Raw genomic sequence first — 18,348 nt, 5'->3', positions numbered from 1 at the left:
ACACCCAAATTTTAGCTACTTATTCATAAGGTAAGCAGAAAAACAGAATGCTTAATGAAATTCAGAGAAAACTTTTTCCATTAGCATGTTCACAACAAAAATATTAGTCATGTAAGTGAATCACTACATGGGTAAGGTGAAAATGTGGTGCAAAAAAAAAAAAAAAAAACCTATAAAACATACCGCTTCCTTCTAAATAGTTGTAGAAAGTTTGGTTGGTTGCAAAACTTACACTTTGACTCTAAAGTTCTATAAATGCAAAACAACATTGACATACTTTATTTCATCTTTTTCTTCTATTATTTCCACTTTGCAGGGGAAGTTTTAAAATTTAAATGCATCATCCCCACTAAAAAAAGGGAAGTACATGGTAAACTTAAGTTATCTCTTTACAAAATAATGACTGTTTTTACTTAATTTTAGGATTCTTTATATTAGAACCCTGTTCTTTGTTTTATTGCAAACAATAAACTTTGCTGGTTTCATTTGAAGGGAACATTTATCTGTCAGCAGGAAAGGAATGAATGTAACAAGTTCTATTATGTTCAACTATTCTCTCACCAATTATTTCTCACACTAAACGTAAATGTTTTATTTCAAAGAAATTTTACCAAGAATAACCTTACAAAAAGTTCTTTTATTTGTGTTCTATGCCTTGGAAACAAAGAGCTAAATAGACAGTGAATTACTAATAATTGCCACCTTTTCGGCACTGGTCCTAATATGTGGAGTTATATTTACTTCTATTATTTAGCATAGAAGAAAATGTCCCATAAATCAAGGACAAAAAAATAATAGTAATTTGGGTCTGCATGTGTAACTGCACTATGGTTACCACTGCTGAACAAGTCACACTGATCTGAAACTCAATGGGAAACCAATCAAAAAGCTAGTTACCACTCAGAAAGCCAAACTGGAAAAATTTATCTAAAGTCATCACTCAGAGTTCTCTTCTGCACCAATGGAATTTCAATTTCACTAATAAATTACTTAGAAAATAGAGCAGAGCCTAATAAGACATCCTGAAACCAGTATTCTCGGATGTTAGCAGTGTGTAAAAGAGGCAAGACTGAAAATACCACGAGTCTAGGCCTTAAATTCTCCTTCCCCCACCACTAGCTTAATTTCTGGGACCCAGCTGCTCCATCTACTTAACACAAATTGTAATATTACCTGCCCAAAATGAAGAGATGAGCAACTATTTTCTTGAATTCTAACCCATCATAATTAAGAGCATGCTCTTAGAAGTCTAACCTCTGTTAGAACTATGACTCCACCCTGCATTGCCCTGTAACTTTGAGAAGTGCCTGTGTCTCAATTTCTTTATTGGTAACATAGGGATAATAGTAATTGTAACCTCATTTGGATTTGGGCAGGATCAAATTAATTAGTACATACAAAGCCTGGTATATCGTTAAATGTTAAACCATCATACAAAGCATCGTTACCATCAACACCAGCAAGGTCTTTCATGGGTAGTGAAATTCAAGAAACACGTGACTGGTTGACATTTCAAAATCTACTTTATGATAAATAGTAGCACTATATTAATAATCGCATCAATGAGTATATTTAAAAATACTTAACAACTGCAGTAAACTCGGCTGACACCCTCCTAAGTATATGGCACCTGGCCAATGCAATAAACAGTAATAAGAAAATGTGATGAGCTGATTTATGAGCTTGAAATAAATAACAATTTCCACAAGGCATACTCTCTCTGCCAAATGCTGAAAACCAAGTTTGAAAATAAATTTTTAACCATGAGCAAAGGATGATTTGATTATTTCTGAGGAGAACAAGTTTGTAAAATCATTAAAATTTAAGAGACAGCCACAAACTACAGTGGAGAACCACAGAATTTTTCAGAAAAGTTAAGTAACTGAGAAAGGCTGCTGTTCACAAAGGTGTTCAATGTGAACAAAACAAGGGGCAACAGATGGATGGAGACGTCAGTGACGTGCAAATCGCCCCCCACATCACCAGCACTGCTATTTGCCCCTTGAATAGACGGTCCCAATTTTGAAGAAGAGACACTTTAAGTAGTCAGAACAAAAAGAAAAGCTATGCTTGCTACAAGAAAAGTTACGAGGGGTAAAAAGGCATCCTCAAACAAAATTTCAATGGCCTATACTTTAACAATACTGTGTTTCCCTGAAAATAAGACCTAGCCTGACAATCAGCTCTAATGCGTCTTTTGGAGTAAAAACTAATACACGACCTGGTCTTATTTTACCAGGTTTTACGTAATGTAAGACTGGGTCTTTATAATATAATATAACACTGGGTCTTATATTAATTTTTGCTCCAAAAGATGCATTAGAGCTGATTGTCCAGCTAGGTCTTATTTTCGGAGAAACACGGTAATAAGCTAAAATGAACAACATAAAAAAATTCCCCAATCAAAATATTTATGTAATAACTTCTACATTCAGCATTTGGTGTCATATACGTAACAAATATTTAAAAGAGCATTTTTTTTTTTTGTGATGATTTTTATATTTACAATATTTTACTTATGGAAAATAGGGGCTCAACTTAAAATTGGTGAATTACAAGTTTTGTGCGTGGTAATTAACTAAACTATAGACTCAGGGTTGCTAGTATTCCATTCAGAGAGAGAGAATACATATTAAATACGCTGGTGCTGAAAGATCTGAGCTCACAGTCAGCTAAGGGTAGGTGAGGACTTTCCTCACACTGGGGAGGCCCACAGCTACATGCCCACAACGACCGAAAGAAGTAATGTGAGAGAAATCCAGTCAATTGGACTCCTGTTCTCTGTTACTGAGACTGACCCAGAACCAGTAGAGAAATTAATAACCGAGGCCCTTATTTCATATTACTTAAAGACAACCAGAACCTGACAAACTTCCTTTGGTCTATTAATTAAATCAGAAAAAGCTTCCAGGACAAAGATAAAAGTACTTGACATCTGAATTTATCAACTACAAAACTAATGAAATGTACCAAATGGCCATAAACTGTATCGGCATTATAAGCCCTGACACTATATAAGGTAGTGCTCATGGAATTCGAACAAAAGGTTTAGAGAGGAAAGGAAGAATATTTTTTATCTCCTTTTTACTCAGATCACCGAATAAAACAGCACAAGTACTGCCTATGCAGACCCCAAGCCACAGGAAGACTGACGGCCTCCTTGTCACAATCCCTGCAGAGTCCTACTTCTAGGCCTAAGTGGAATGAGCATTTCACACACTATTGTAGAGCTATCCAACTGTGGCCAGTCTATGGCTGACACTTACATAGAGCACAAATATAAAATTCCAAGCAATTTATGTATAATAGATACAGAGGGTGCCAAAAAAATGTACACACATTTTAAGAAAGGAAAAAACGGTATTAAAATTATAATAATATATACCAATGACAAAAGATGAATACAAGTCATGTGTATACATTTTTGGGGCACCCCTCGTATATAATACACATACATTTTACACACACACACACACAGAGCCAGCAGTCCTGAGAGATAACCAATATTTCCCATTTTACCGTAGAGGAAACAAAGGTACAGAAATGTTTAGTAACTTGTCCCAAGTCACACAACCAAAAAGCTGCAGCTACCGCTGGGAATTGAACGCAGGTAGTCTGGTTCCAGAGTCAGTAGTCTCAGATAGCCTACCTATCTGAATACCACCTTCTGTAACTCAAATCACCACTTCTCACAGATTGCTGTGACCACTGCAAGCCAGACTGCTTTCTTCCTGTTCTAAATCCTCACGACTTTTAACTGGGCAATTCATCTGGCATTTACTATTTAACCTTATAGTAATATATAGATGGTATATTTTTCCTATGCTTTCTGGAGTTCTTATCTATTATTTTCTTAAGTTGCTAGTAAATAATTTGCCTCCCCACAAAAAGTGTATATTCCTTTCTAGTAAATACTCCTTTGCATCCATTGCAACTCCTAGTAGTGTTATATGCCCAGCAGTACAGCATTTATTTAGTACAAATAAATAAATGTAACTAAATTTATTGCATTAATGCATTTAATCCTCAAATACCCCATAAGTTATATATTACAATAACAAATTACAGGTAAAGTAAACTACTACATGGGCTCAAAAATTATCATCTACTTACTGAATGAATAAATGATTTAATTATCAGTAGGAACAGATCCTCTGGCATTCTCCTAACTTAAAAAGTCGGAGCTTTCCACTATACACAACAGCCAAGACAAGGAAACAACCAAAATGCCCATCGGTAGACAACTGGATTAAGAAACTGGTACATTTATACCATGGAGTATTACGCAGCCATAAAGAAGAATGAAATCTTACCATTTGCAACAATATGGATGGACCTAGAGAACATTATGCTAAGTGAAATAAGTCAGACAGAGAAAGACAAATACCATATGATCTCACTTATATGTGGAATCTAAAAAGAATAAATGAACGAACTAATCAGAAACAGTCTCAGAAACAGTCTCAGAAACAGAGGAAAAACTGAGGGTTGCTAGATGGCGGGGTGGGGATAAGGGGGAAGGTGAGGGGATGAGAAAGCACAATCGGTAACCACAGATCGCCACAGGGATACAAAAGTCAATTTGGGGAATGTAATCAATAATGTTGTAAAGATTTGGTAGGGTATCTGATGCACACTTGTCTCATTAGGGAGACCACCTCAGGGATGATGTAGATGCCTGGTCACTACACTGTACACCTGGAGCTGAACAATAATGAATGCCAACTACAAATTTATTTATATATATAGTCACAAGAAGTGGAGTTCAGCATTAGGAATAGAGACAGTGGAAATGTAATGGCTGTGTGCGATGTCAGAGGGGTAGTAGATGGGGGGAGGGGGTTATCACTGTGTGAGGGGTATAAATGATAAATGTCTAACTATTACATTGTTTTGTACACCTGAAACTAATAAAAAAATAAATACAAAATAAAATTAAATTAAAAATTTTTTTAAAAATCAGAGCTCTCAAAAACAAACAACTTAAAAAACTCTTTAGAATTAGAAAGAGAAGATTTAATCAAGATATAAGACTTCATTGAACAACAAATAACATAAAATCTCAGGCACCTGACACAAAGAAAGAAGGGCTGCCCCTGGTGACAAATCAAAGCACTGGTGTCTTCAGGGAGACACATCCCTACTGTGTAATTTTGCATTTTGTGTATTCATCTTTATTTTGCAAAACTACTTAATGCACTTGAAACTAAAAAGTATCTATGACATTCCTACCAACATGTATCTACAACTGCTGCTGTTCCAACAGTTCTCTCCTATCAGCACCGCCTAGCAGCTGTATACTGAACCACCATCGCTGTATACTGAATACCAATTATACGCTAGGAACTCGGCGAGGCAACATACATATGGTAGCTCTTACTCTATCATCACAATACCTCTACAATTCCCCACTTCACAAAGAAACTGCAGCTCAGAGAAGCTACCTAATTTCCCAAAAGTAACACAGCTCACAGGTGTCAGGACCAACACATACGCGTATGTCCATGGTTTTGACTAAAAGCCTTTGCCCTTCCCACTGTCACTTCTCCACACTAAATATAGGTCAATAACATGCTGTATGACCCCAACATTTACATATGTCATGGATTCCCCCCCAGTTAATATATATAGTATCTACACTTTCAGGATTAAACAACGAGTACTCATTGAGGTCAAAATATTTGTTTAAAAAAATGCATATGCTTTGTCTAAAAAATATGAATTTGAGGTGGCCGGTTAGCTCAGTTGGTTAGAGTGTGGGGCTAATGACACCAAGGATGCCAGTTTGATCCCTGCATGGGCCACTGTGAGCTGCGCCCTTCTTAAAAAAAATAAATTAAATAAATAAATAAAATAAAAAATACGAATTTGATTCTTAATAGAAATTTACTTATTACAAATACAATTATTTAAGCAGGCTTGTCCACATCAGAAATTGGGAAAAGTGTCTCAAGGGGTTATTTACATGTTAATTAAATATAGTGTGATAAAGAGATTCACTGCTGTTACAGACCAGTATTTACATATTAATGAAATCTTGACTGGAAAAGACATTCTGTCATCAAAAAGAATTATAGGGACTATTTCCCTGAGGTAATTCAACCTTTGATAAGATGTTATAATCTTCTTAAGAATCACATGTTCTGAAATTATTGGTCAAGGTATTGGGTTGGCGCAAAAGTAATTGCGGTTTTTACAATTATTTTTAACCTTTTAAATTGCAATTACTTTTGCACCAACCTCAAATAAAAATTTGGAAGAAAATGAATAATGAAAGAAAAATCTCATCTCCATGAAGAGTACCACACAGTATCACTAGGTAATGCTAAATCGAAAACAGATTTTTTTTTAGGGGAACAAAATATTTTTTTTTAAAAGTACCCCTCAAAGATTTCTCAATTTCAAATAAAAATCAGAAATTTTAAACAGTATTAAGCCACATAAAACATTGACAATGGTTACATACACACTAAAATGATAATGTAATTAAAATTATGTTTTAAATAATTCCTTATTTTAGAACATATTTCAGTAATGCCTCTCAAATTGTTTGCTCTGAAAGCAGGATAATAATCCTTTTTCTGCTTATCTCATAAACATGCTATGAGAATTATATGTGAAACATAAAATTTGTTTGTAAATTTTTTTTAAATGTTTCGTACTCAATCATGAAATGTTTGTTGAATAAAAGAGGAAATGAACTAATCAGTACACCTTCATCTCCATAGTACTTTTCAGACTACCAAATACATAACAAATATCAGTATCAACATACTTTCCAAAGCCCATAAAAATTACTCTGAAGTTATATTTGTTTCTACATCCTTAATCAAAGAAATTGCCCTAAATCCACTGTGTTGCTTTAAATAAACAGAAAGGGAAGAACTAATTGAGTCAAGGCCCAGCATGTCCCCAGTGCCAGGAGACGTGCCAGCCATCTCCCCCACTGCCAGCCCTGACCCTGCGCCCAGACAGTAGACGGAGCCTACTAGGCCTTTCTTTCCTGGTCCAAACACCAGATTATTCTTGCATTCAGAAGCTGCCGACATATCCCATTCTGTAAAGTAGTCTCTGTACTCCTCTCTATTAACAGTCACCGTGAAGCCAAAACTTATTTCAAGCCTAAAATACAAACCAATGTATTGTTCTTTGCTTAGAGGAGTTCAGAAATAAACTGCTCATATGGGAATTGAATTTTGATTAGGTAACTAATCAACTTTTCCATTTTAAAGGGAAGAGAAACATTTTCGTGTTTCCCGTGGGAATCAAAAAAGTGAATGCAATGCTCCAATCTTTCCATAATATTTCATGATCAAGGCTACCATTTAGGTGATATTTCATTGCAACAACCAAATTTGGTGGGAATAGAATGCCCAATAAAAACTGCATTTCAAAAATTTCAGGGAAGAAAAAATAAATCTCTATGAACAGGACTAGGCTACATAAAAACATAAGTAAAATGAAATTCATGCTGTTTACCGGAAATCCTCTGTACTAATTCATTTTCAACTAACAAATTAATTGGGAACATCGTTTGGTCTCCATGACTAAACAACATGATACAGGTAAAAACTGAGTAGGTAGAATAACTTCACGTTAAGTACTTACTCAGATAACTCTTACCGATTCAAACTTCCAAACATCAAAAACACACTCAACCTTCCAGGCCTAGATCAAACCTTACTCTTACTGATTTACTTGCTGTGGAACAGAAAGTCATCTCTAAACCTATGTACACTCCTCTATGACACATATTTTAATTTTATGGCAGCTATATCTATACCTAACCTATCTGATCTTCCCTAGTAGATTCTAATTTATCTGTGGACAGGACCACTTCTGATACATATTTGTATCTACCTGTTTCATGTAATACAATGCCATCATTTATATGGCACATAAGTATTCCCTAAATTTTTGTTAAAATAACACAAAATTTTCTATGACTCAATCACCATCTTTAAAGTGTTCTTTCAATAAAAATGAACAAAGCATTTAGAAATGCTTTAATTTTTAAATCAGTTTCACATGTACTCATCTCAAAAAAAAACCCACAAACTAATATAAAAGATCAAAATATGACTAAATTGAAAGTGAAAGTGTAGCAAAAAGTAAACTCCTATCTACCTTCAGTTGTAAAGAACGAGAATAATGTCATCTGATCTTTTTAAAGTAAATTATTAGTGATGTAAGTTATAAAGTAAATCAATTTCACTTAAATTTATCCTACTGGGAATTTTAATAAAATGCATATTAATGTTTTGCTTTTATGACATATTTACCCAAATCCAAGATTTAAAAAACAAGGCATCAGAACAGGTATCAAAAGTTCCCTTCAGTTTGGATATCCTACTTATCAAAAGATGAGAAAGACATTCTCCATAAGAAGTCAAACAATAATGGTGATGTAACCTCCCATCTTAAACTAGAATTTACCTGCATCCTTTACTTTATAAAATGCTTTTGCAACAAAAATAGGAACACGACCCACAGATGGCAAGCCACTCTAAATCTTATTTAATCATAATATGAATTTCACTAAAAGTGTATCATGCCTTAAGGACGTTATGTTAAGTGAAATAAGCCAGTCAGAAAAAGACAACTACCTTATAGTCAAATTCATAGAGACAAAAAGTAGAATGGTGGTCGTCAGGGGTCGGGTGGAGAAGAAATGGGAAGTTATTGTTTAATGGACATAGGGTTTGTTTCCGAAGATAAAGCGAGTTCTTAGAATTGGCTGCACAACAATGTGAATGTACTAAACACTACTAACCTATATACTGAAAACGGTTACTATAGTGAATTTTCTTATGTGAATTTCACAATTATGCTCCAGGACAACAGAAGTTTCTAAATGTGGGACGAGGTACAAATGACTTAAGATCAGGTTCACACCTTATATGATCTGAACAACTGGAGACTTAAAATTCTTTCTTCACTCGGTCATTTTTTAATCCTTAACAATGTGTCACATAAATTACTGTGGAACTAAAGGTACAGAATGATTCATCAGAAGTCAGCAAATAATTCATACAATCACAAATTCAGACAAGAAAATGGGAATATCTAACACATACTTCCATGGCTCACATAGGCACAGTCCATCTGCATGTTACAGCACACTTTTCATAGTCAAACTTCCAATCATCAAATAATCTAAGCTTAGATATTCACAAGCAAAGAAACTACCAAGTTACTATAGTAACAGCTTTGCTAGTATGATGAAAACAATGAGGTGTTCTGGATATTTTATTATTTTTTCTTTAAAAATATAAAGAAAAGCATTGTTTTTTTATTATTAGTTTCAGGTGTACAAAAAAAACACAGTGATTAGACATTTACACCCCTCATAAAGTGATAACCCCAAGAAATCTACTAGCCATCTGACACCGTACGTAGCTATTACAATATTATTGACTATATTCCCTATGCTTTACATTACAACCTGTGACTACACACACACACACTTATGTATGTGTATATATATATATGTTTTTAATTATAGCTGACATTCAATATTAGTTTCAGGTGTAAAGTATAGTGGATATTCTATTTCCCACGTATTACCACTTACACAACAAAAAAATTTAAATATTGCAATATCTCAAAATACACTAAATGTAACTCAGTCTTTCCTTGTTGATTCAGGACATAATCCAGGAATATAAATATGAATGTCAATTTTCACTGTGTAGTAAATACATGTGTCAAAGAATTTGCTGACTGACTGATATTGAACAGAGCTTATTTCCATGTATTAAAAGAAAATAAAGTCTACACACAATGTTGTTCCCTGCATCAGATACTGAAACAAAAAAAGGATGTTAGGGGAGAAGCTGGGTAAACCCAAATACAGATGTAGTTTAGTTAATAGTATGGTACAGTCAGTTCTGCTATAATGTTTGGAAAATGCAAATTGTTCCAATGAATTGATATACTAGGGAACAACTTGAATGCAACACAAATTTTGTGTTTGCTAATGCACAATTTCACCCACAATAAACATTAGGTGAACAGAGAAAATCGCACTCAGCTGGGCCACGCCACGTCACGTTATGTGTGCACGGACACACAACCCAAACATGTACCAGCGACCTCATTCCTGGAGTGTTAGGAGCCACTCCCACCCACATCTGCTGTGGCAATTTTCCCTCGGATTTCTAATCCCCTCTGCCTGCACTCCCCAATAACACATCAGCTGCAACTCTGCCAACACCGACTTCCACAAGCAAAGCCTTTTCCAGGTCTTTTCCAAGATAAAGTATCCTATTTTAGTATTTATGTGTTTCTGAACCACGTAACACACAGAGAACTTCTGGGATGATTGTTATGAGTTTCCTAACTTTGTTCCACTGCTCAGAGTTTTTGAATGCTGGGCTTAACCCCATTTTCCCCATAAACCCTGTGGTTTTCCTGCACAGTTTTGCATAGCGCAGTGACTTTTAGGAACACATATGTCACTTTATACGCAGACTTGACTATTCCAGCAGTAATTTCTTAGTTTTGACAAATGTGCTATGATTACGTGAGATAAGAAGGGTAAGCTAGATGAAGGGTACACAGGAAGTCTCTGTATTATCTGCACGCTTTCTGTAACCTTAGAATTATAGCAATAAAAAGTATAAAACAATAAACATATGACATGTATAAGTGTCCGGGACCAAGGCCTCAGCATGGGATGCCACACTAATAACTGCTAGCACATAAGCAGCACTTCCATGGTGCCAAGCACTGTTCTCGGTGTTTCACATACATGAACACATAGCTCTCACAACACTATGAAATAAGTGGTATCATCACCACTTTCCAGGCGAGAATCCTGAGGTGCAGTTAGGAATCTTACCCCAGCTCATGAATCCAGGAACCCCGGTTCTAGTATCAGTGCTCTGGCCCCTGTGTTGTAACTCTCTACACAGACAACTGTTTAAAACACAACCTTTAAACTAGATTGCTGTCATCATTCTGGAAAGGTTTTACAATAGGAAAAGAGTCGTAAGTGAAAAACCTAAATAATCTTTCTAAAACGTACTATATCACACCTGAAACTAATATAATATTGAATGTCAACTGTAAATGAAAAAAATTAATAAATAAAACATGCTATAAACATCAAAATACCAAAAGTCCAAAAAAAATTTCCTTTTCTTTATGAAAAATTTCTATTACCACAAATTGTGGAAGCTAATAAAGGTAAAAAATGTCACCTTTCTCCCTAAAAAGTAAGAGTCAACTAGAATATAAAGTGCAAATGTTTTACAGCAATGACAAACTAGGGATAAGCAGCTAATAAAAAGATGTATCATCTCTGACAGAAAATGTCATTTCAAAATTTCACAAAACTCAGTCACATTTCATCAATGTCAAATACACATGATGGTTTCCGAGTGACAATATAAAACACAAAGTAGCACATACCATCCAAGTTTCCCAGCAAGCATAATCCTAACATTTGCTTGAATCAAAACTGGCCAACGCAAAAATTCTGGCAATGGGATCTCACAACGTAGTAGTTAAAAGGTCCTTCTGACATAACTTACTATTGCTTTCCAAAACATTACACAGCTTGAACTCTGAAAAGTAAAACCCCACCTACGCTTCCATGTATGCTCCTTCATCCAGGACAACTTACTGAGTTACTGCTTTGTACCAAATACTCTTCCGGGCACTGAGGTTCATTAGGGGGCAAGACACAAACTCCTTACCCTTGTGGCATTTATATTCATTCATTCATTTCTTCATTCATCCAGCAAGTGTTGACTGCGTGCCAACAACGTGCCAGGCACTATTCTAAGTGCAGTGGGTAAGGAAGGGAACAAATGACACAGAAATCCCTGTCCTATTGGAGCTGACATTTTAGAAAGGCAAACAGACAATAAACAAGATAAAGAAGTAAAACCCAAACTAAGGGGGATAGTGATAAATGCTAGGGAGAAAATAAAGCAGGAAAGAAGGATTTAAAATGAGGCTGAAATTCTAAATAGAATGGCCACAGAACATCAGATTAAGTGGAGAAGACAAATAAAAACCATACCACATGTGAGGTGTAGTTGCTATGCAGAACAGGAAACGGGGGTAAGGGCAAAAGAGTGAGAAGGAGGTGGGGTCTGGATGACCAAGCAAGGCACGAAGGCCTTTTGGAGGAAGTAGCCTTTGAGTAGAGACTCTGAACCAAGTGAGAGGCCGAATCACATGAAGATCTGGGAGAATGGCACACCAGGCAGGGGGCAAACTAACCTCTAAAGCCCTAGGCGGGAACAGACATGGCATGTTCAAGGGACAGTCAGAGGCCTATGTGACAGTGGCAGAGAGAGCAGGGGACTGTGAGCAACTGTCCCAACAGCCAGCTGAAGACTGTACAGTTACACAGCCATCTGCATTTGGGAGTCGTACAGCTCAAGTTTAGTGACTTGTTCCAAATCAATTCAACAGATTATTAAGAAGTGATTATTACTTGCAAAATACAAGTCGGGGGCTGAAGGGAAGCTAAAGCAGGATGAAACACAGGCCCTGGTGCTGTGTAATGGATACACACTCTCACAGCAGAGCAAGGCACACAGACAGAAAGCTCTACAGCCCTTCAAGGAAGTAAATGAGGAAGTGTCACAATCTCTTCCAGTGCTTTAGTTTACAGATTTCATATATATCAATTCATCTGTTGCTAAAAATATGCACTATGAATAGTAAGACAGGGACTGTCAATTCACTTTAAAGATGAGTAAGCTCAGATTCAGAAAGGATAAACCATGCAACTGATGACCGAGCCCCAGTTACTAGTGGGCTAGTTCACTGCACGTAAACGGTCTCACAAGTAGAGACTCTTGCCTTCTGCCTCCATGTAACTGACCAGCAAGGTATGCTCTGCCCTCCCGCCTCCCTCAGGCCTGAGCTGATGGCCTATCCATCTCTGAGCTATGCACCGAGCCAAATAAATACATTTTCTGGCCTGCAGAAGCCCACCAGGTGGTAAAACTGGGAATTAATGGATGCAGTGCGCTTAGAGGTTGTCACACGTTACAACACAATTATCAAACAGCCTTGAACTGAGATAAGAATCATTAGCCTAATGACTAGTAAAGTGGTACTTTGACTTCCCACTTGTCTTTGTGCCTCTGAAATTTCATAGGGAGAAAGAGTTGTTGAGAGGAGAATTCAGACATCCAGGATCCCCTGGACCTATTACCTAATATTGTCAGAACGACACCTCAATTTCTAAAAGATATAACTAATTCAAACAAATATTGCTATCCTAAAACCCTGTTCTTAACCAGAAAACAGTACATATTGAGTACACAGCAGTGAAATCAGGAGGCTTTCAAAAAAAGGAAAGTTCATGTCCATTAAGTTAAGGTGATCCTGTCTATGCTAGACAAACTTTGATTTCAGGATTATTTAAAAATAAGTTAGAAATAATTTTATAATCAGAAAAAAATGTCTAAACATATTACATTAAAATTATTTTTCAATTTAAGTTGTTCAGCATGAAACAAAAAATTGTTTTAATTTACAAAGAAGGAAAAGTTCAGTGAAAAAAGTCACATACCAAGCTTCAGGCAGCAAAACAGAATATTCATGTGGAGAGGTGGTCTCCGGGAAGTTGGAGAGAATCGCGAGGCGATGAGAAAGCAGGTCTGGTCCGTGGTAAGTGAACAGGATCTGCAGGGCTTGTACATTACTTTCCTACACAAAAGGCAAGGGTGCATTTCCAATATGAACTTGAGAAATAAAGGAGTGATTTTGTATGATTTTGTATTCAAAAACTTGTAGTGGACCTTTTTATGCCGTCCTTATGGGAAATATTTTGAAATATTCCTGAGTCTTCCTAATCTGTATCATGTTTCTTAATCTCATGCTATAAAAATAAATTATTTTTAAAACTCAGAATGAATACATTTTTTTTAAAGAAGATCCCATTTTCTGTACATGTATTAATACTACAACAAAAAGGAAATGCAATGGTATATGTATGCTATAACGTGAACAGCATGGCTCAAAGATTTAGAAATTGTTAATAACCATAATTGTTTGATTTACAGAAAAAAATTACCCGAGCATAATTTCTTGCTGAGAGAACAATATTCTGATTCCTGAACTTCTTAAAGAATTCAGCATCATATCTCTGTTCAGATGCATGAGACACTCCTAGGATTTCCTGAAGGGAAACAGCGATGTTATGAAAAGGCTTTAAATATCGAAGACGTGAAAATATTAAAAACCTGTACAATTGTGCTACCCAAGTAAGGCCTGAAATAACTAAACTATCAACCGTTAGCTAGAGTACAACATTTACATTCTTCCCTTTATTTTGAAAATGGCTATATTTATAAATGCTGATCCTTTTTTTTTTAAATCAAGAAGTAAATAAGACAGGCAGTAAAAATGTAATTACAGTAGGACAACGAAAACCCACCACCTGGTAAAAACAAATAAGCAACTTTTACCTGGCTGCGCGTTATGAGCTCCTGACACACCTGTATGAGAACTTTGCAATGACCTGACTGCTGCTAGAATGATCTTTGTAAAATGCAGGATGGACCATTCACCTGTGCAACAAATATTTATTGATTGTCCACTATATGCTAGGAGCACTGTGGCAGGCCACGGTGATACAATGAACAGTATATGGACCCTGTTCTCCAAGTAGCTTAAAATCTAGTAGGGAAGAGCAAAGGGAAAGCGAGGAGAGGAGCTAAAACGAATTCTGGGAGAGTAGGCAGGGCGGGCTTCTCAGAAACAGCTGAACCCCAAACAGAAAGGACAAATAAGAGTTAGCCAGGGCAACTGCAAGTGAGGCCTCCCCACTGCGATGTATGTACGACTCAGAGCTCATGTCGGTCACATTTAATGCTGAGCCCCAGACACCCAGCCTACTTGCCTTTCACATCATTAACTAATATTATTAACTGAACTAATTTACTGAGATAGGAAAGAGGGAAGAATGAGGACATTTAGAGGAGGCGGGAGAGGGAGGATGGAGAGTGAGCAGTTAGTTCACTTGCAAACGTGTCGAGTTTGGACCTGCAACACATCTGAAAGGAGCTCCCCTACCCAGTAGGCAGGTGGATGCACAGGTCAGGAGTTCTGGAGTAAGACACGAGTGAGGCATCTGATGCAGAGTTCTTAATACCGAAGTGAACATGGTTCCAAGGGAAGTTAAGTAGGATGAAATAAAAGGAGACTGAGGAACAGCATCATTTAAAAGATGAGCAGAAAAAAGGGAATCTGGTTCTGAAAAGTAGATGGAAGAGCAGACAGAGAAGTAAAGAGTGGAAAAGTAATGTAATGCATCTCCACCTCCTCTTTCTTCTGTTCAATAAATTCCTCCTTACCCTCTACTGGTCCATCCCCATTGGCACACAAATGCTTCTTCAGTAAAACAACAACTCTTAATCTTTTATACCGCTCTAGCTACTACCATCTTCTCTGCTGCCCTCAACAAAAAACTTGAAAGTGCTGCCCACAACCAGTCTCCACTTCCCTGCTTCCATTCTTTCCTAAGCTTAGTCAACCTCTGACAAAAAAAAATGCAATTTAATTCAACTTCCACAGCATGAAAGACCTCTCAAAATATGGCCACCATTCTAACCCTCTCTCCTACCTTTATTCTATCTCCTCCCCGGCCTGTCCAGTCCAGTGATCCTGACCAGCTCCTTTTGTCAACAGCACACCTCTCCTTTCATGCTTCTAGGACTTTCTTTATTCAGCGCCCTGATTACCAGCACTGGCTACTAAATTAGAGAGACCTAGCTATGAATTCTTGCTTCCCATTTATTTAGACAAATCACTCACGTCCCCTAAGCCTCCGTTTTCATATCCCTAAAACCAAGAGAACAATAGTACCTGCCTCAGGGTTGTTGGGAAACGACCTGGATTAAGTACAGAAGACACTGGCTGACAACAAATATGTTGGTATTTCTTCAGATAGTCTCTTATCTATTGGTTCCTTCAACCAATATTTACCGAGCTCCTCAACAAACCAGTTATCATTCTGAGCCCTGGGGATACTGCAGCAAACAACACAAAACACCCACCTTTATGGAGTTTCCATTCAGCCCCCTAAATCTGCCTTCCTTTTGTTAAGGACTGGAAATAGCACTCCTATTCCTTCCTATGTAGAGTCTTCTCGGGCATCCCCAGGAAAAATGTAATGGTTTTCTCCACTACGCTCCCTCATCAGTTCTTCATGTCTTCATTATCACTTATTGCCTCTATAATGAGGACTCCACAAGGGCTGTTCCTTTGTCATCTCTCTACCTCCAGCACTGGCATGACGTCTGGCATATAGTAGGCACTTATGTAAAATTTAAATGAATCCATTTTTACCTCATTTGTCACAGAATAAAATAAGCCGTGTCCCATGATTGAAATGCAATACCTATCTCTACCACTATCTACTGTTTAGCCTTTATATCGATACATCTTCATTTCTAAGTTTTTACAGCCAAATTCATCAATTTCATTTACTTTTCAAAACCTTAATTCCCTTAAAAAGTGGGCTCAACAGATACTTAAAATGTCACTATTACCATGTAGTAAATGTACTTACTACTGTCAACTAGGAAACAGCAATTCAATAACTAAAGAATAATGAAAGAAAATTAACTGCGTAGTCCCATACTGAACATTTGATGGAACTTTTCTTTTTAAGATCTCATCATCAGTAAAACTCAGGCTAAGAGTAAAATATGATAAACTATGTCTGTACTGACTTCTGCAGTTCACACCGTGCTTTTATGTATTCTCAAAATATCAGAACTCAGACACGATAAAAGGATATGCTTTCAAAAATACGCCCAGCCAATATAGATACCTATAGATAAAACTAGTAGGAAGTTTTTGAAACCTGTTTGGGTGAAACGATATACTCATAGCTATGGTTTCTAATAACCACAGAGATAGCCCTCTTTTGTCACTAGCATTCTGTTGGAAAACATTTCTGTTATATTAGGAGGTGGGGAATCAAATGCTTTTGGGTTTGCCTGCAGGCATCAGAATTACAAAATATCTCCATTATTCTGGGGACCGGCGCCACATTATTGGGTGTGTCATTTACTGAGTGCCTATTATGTCGCAGAGCCAAGAGCGGTACTCCCACAGAAGGAGGCATAACAGACTGAGGAAGTAAGCTGCAAGTGAAGTCAAACTTCAAAGGTTAGACATTTATATTAAATCCCGGGTAACTTCAGCTCTGAGGGTCATGGGAAAAAGCCATCTAAGCTATATATATTTATTGAACTGTTTCTCACACCTTTGACAGTACCTAAATTTACCTTATCATGCAGAGTGCTATTGAAATGCCCAACATGAGGACACTGTTTGTGTCCCTGAAGAAACAAATATGAAGTATGGTTTTTTAAGTTCAAGTGCCTAATTTTGGCCATAATTAGGATCAAGGTTCAACCACCTAAGTTCAACCCACTAAAAAATTATTAAACTAAAATGAATCAGAAATATTCATATTAGGATTATTAAAACCCAGTATATACTATAATTTGGTACTGGCGACAGCTATATGTCAAAATCAAAACATAAAGCACTCCTATTCCCTAGACTAACAGAACAACTTCTGGCCTTTCACAATCTCTCATTTTAACCAAACTAATATACAAGAGAACCTGCTCCTGTACAAAATGAATTTTTGCCACATAAATAGCTCTCAAGACCAAGACCATCAGATATGAGGGAAGCCACAGCACTGATAATGACACATCAAATGACTGTAATTGGTTTGATTACAACTACTCACCTCGTATGTTGCAAGCCGATCTAAGTAGGTTAATAATTTCAGTCTACAGCGGCAGAGTTCCTTTTGTTCCAGTGTTAACCTGTTTTGAAGGACTATATTAGGCCATTTGTACTTACATAAGAGCACATTTCTCTAAGAATTAAAAATGGAATAAAAATGATCAATATTCCACTGAGCCCCAAATTCATGGCACACTACATAAAAGCACAAGGATAAAATATTAAGTGTACTTGATTTAAGTTGCTGAAATAATTTAGAGCGATTATCTCTAGTAAAGAACACACTCAGATGACTAATTATTTTCAAGAAATTACCAAGTGAACAGTAATAAATCATTTACTTTGAAAAGTTCACTAATTGAAGTAGTTTGCGTCTCTTCTTGAGCTCCTTCTCCTTTTTCTTCCCGGCAGGCTCTTCATCAGGTAGTGAAAGCTCCTCATAGGAGATACCGTCAATGTCTGTGTCGCCAGGTAATGTGAATCTGTAAGAGAAAAAGAAAGCCCAAATCTATTTTGATTTTTGTTTTTTTTTATTTCAGGTAGTGAAAAGCTGCTATCCTCTACTTTGACGGATTTTATTATTAAGTTGATTTCCACAGAAAACAA

The 18,348-nt window shown here is 36.7% G+C and overlaps 1 protein-coding gene across 1 annotated transcript in view; it reads right to left on the bottom strand.

Annotated features, from left to right (window-relative positions):
• The window catches only part of NBAS (NBAS subunit of NRZ tethering complex), a 272,797-nt gene that overhangs the window by 180,642 nt on the left and 73,807 nt on the right, over positions 1–18,348 (bottom strand). The window contains exons 18-21 of the mRNA XM_033124755.1: positions 18,084–18,224; positions 17,744–17,822; positions 14,045–14,149; positions 13,541–13,677 (exon numbers count right to left, since the gene is read on the bottom strand). Of these exons, the coding sequence (XP_032980646.1) occupies positions 13,541–13,677; positions 14,045–14,149; positions 17,744–17,822; positions 18,084–18,224 (462 nt within the window). The remainder of the gene's footprint in view (positions 1–13,540; positions 13,678–14,044; positions 14,150–17,743; positions 17,823–18,083; positions 18,225–18,348) is intronic.

The sequence above is a fragment of the Rhinolophus ferrumequinum genome, chromosome 13 (assembly GCF_004115265.2).
Source record: "Rhinolophus ferrumequinum isolate MPI-CBG mRhiFer1 chromosome 13, mRhiFer1_v1.p, whole genome shotgun sequence".
Taxonomy (NCBI): Eukaryota; Metazoa; Chordata; class Mammalia; order Chiroptera; family Rhinolophidae; genus Rhinolophus; species Rhinolophus ferrumequinum.
Note: the sequence above shows the minus strand (reverse complement) of the source record. Positions and strands in the feature narration are given on the sequence as shown.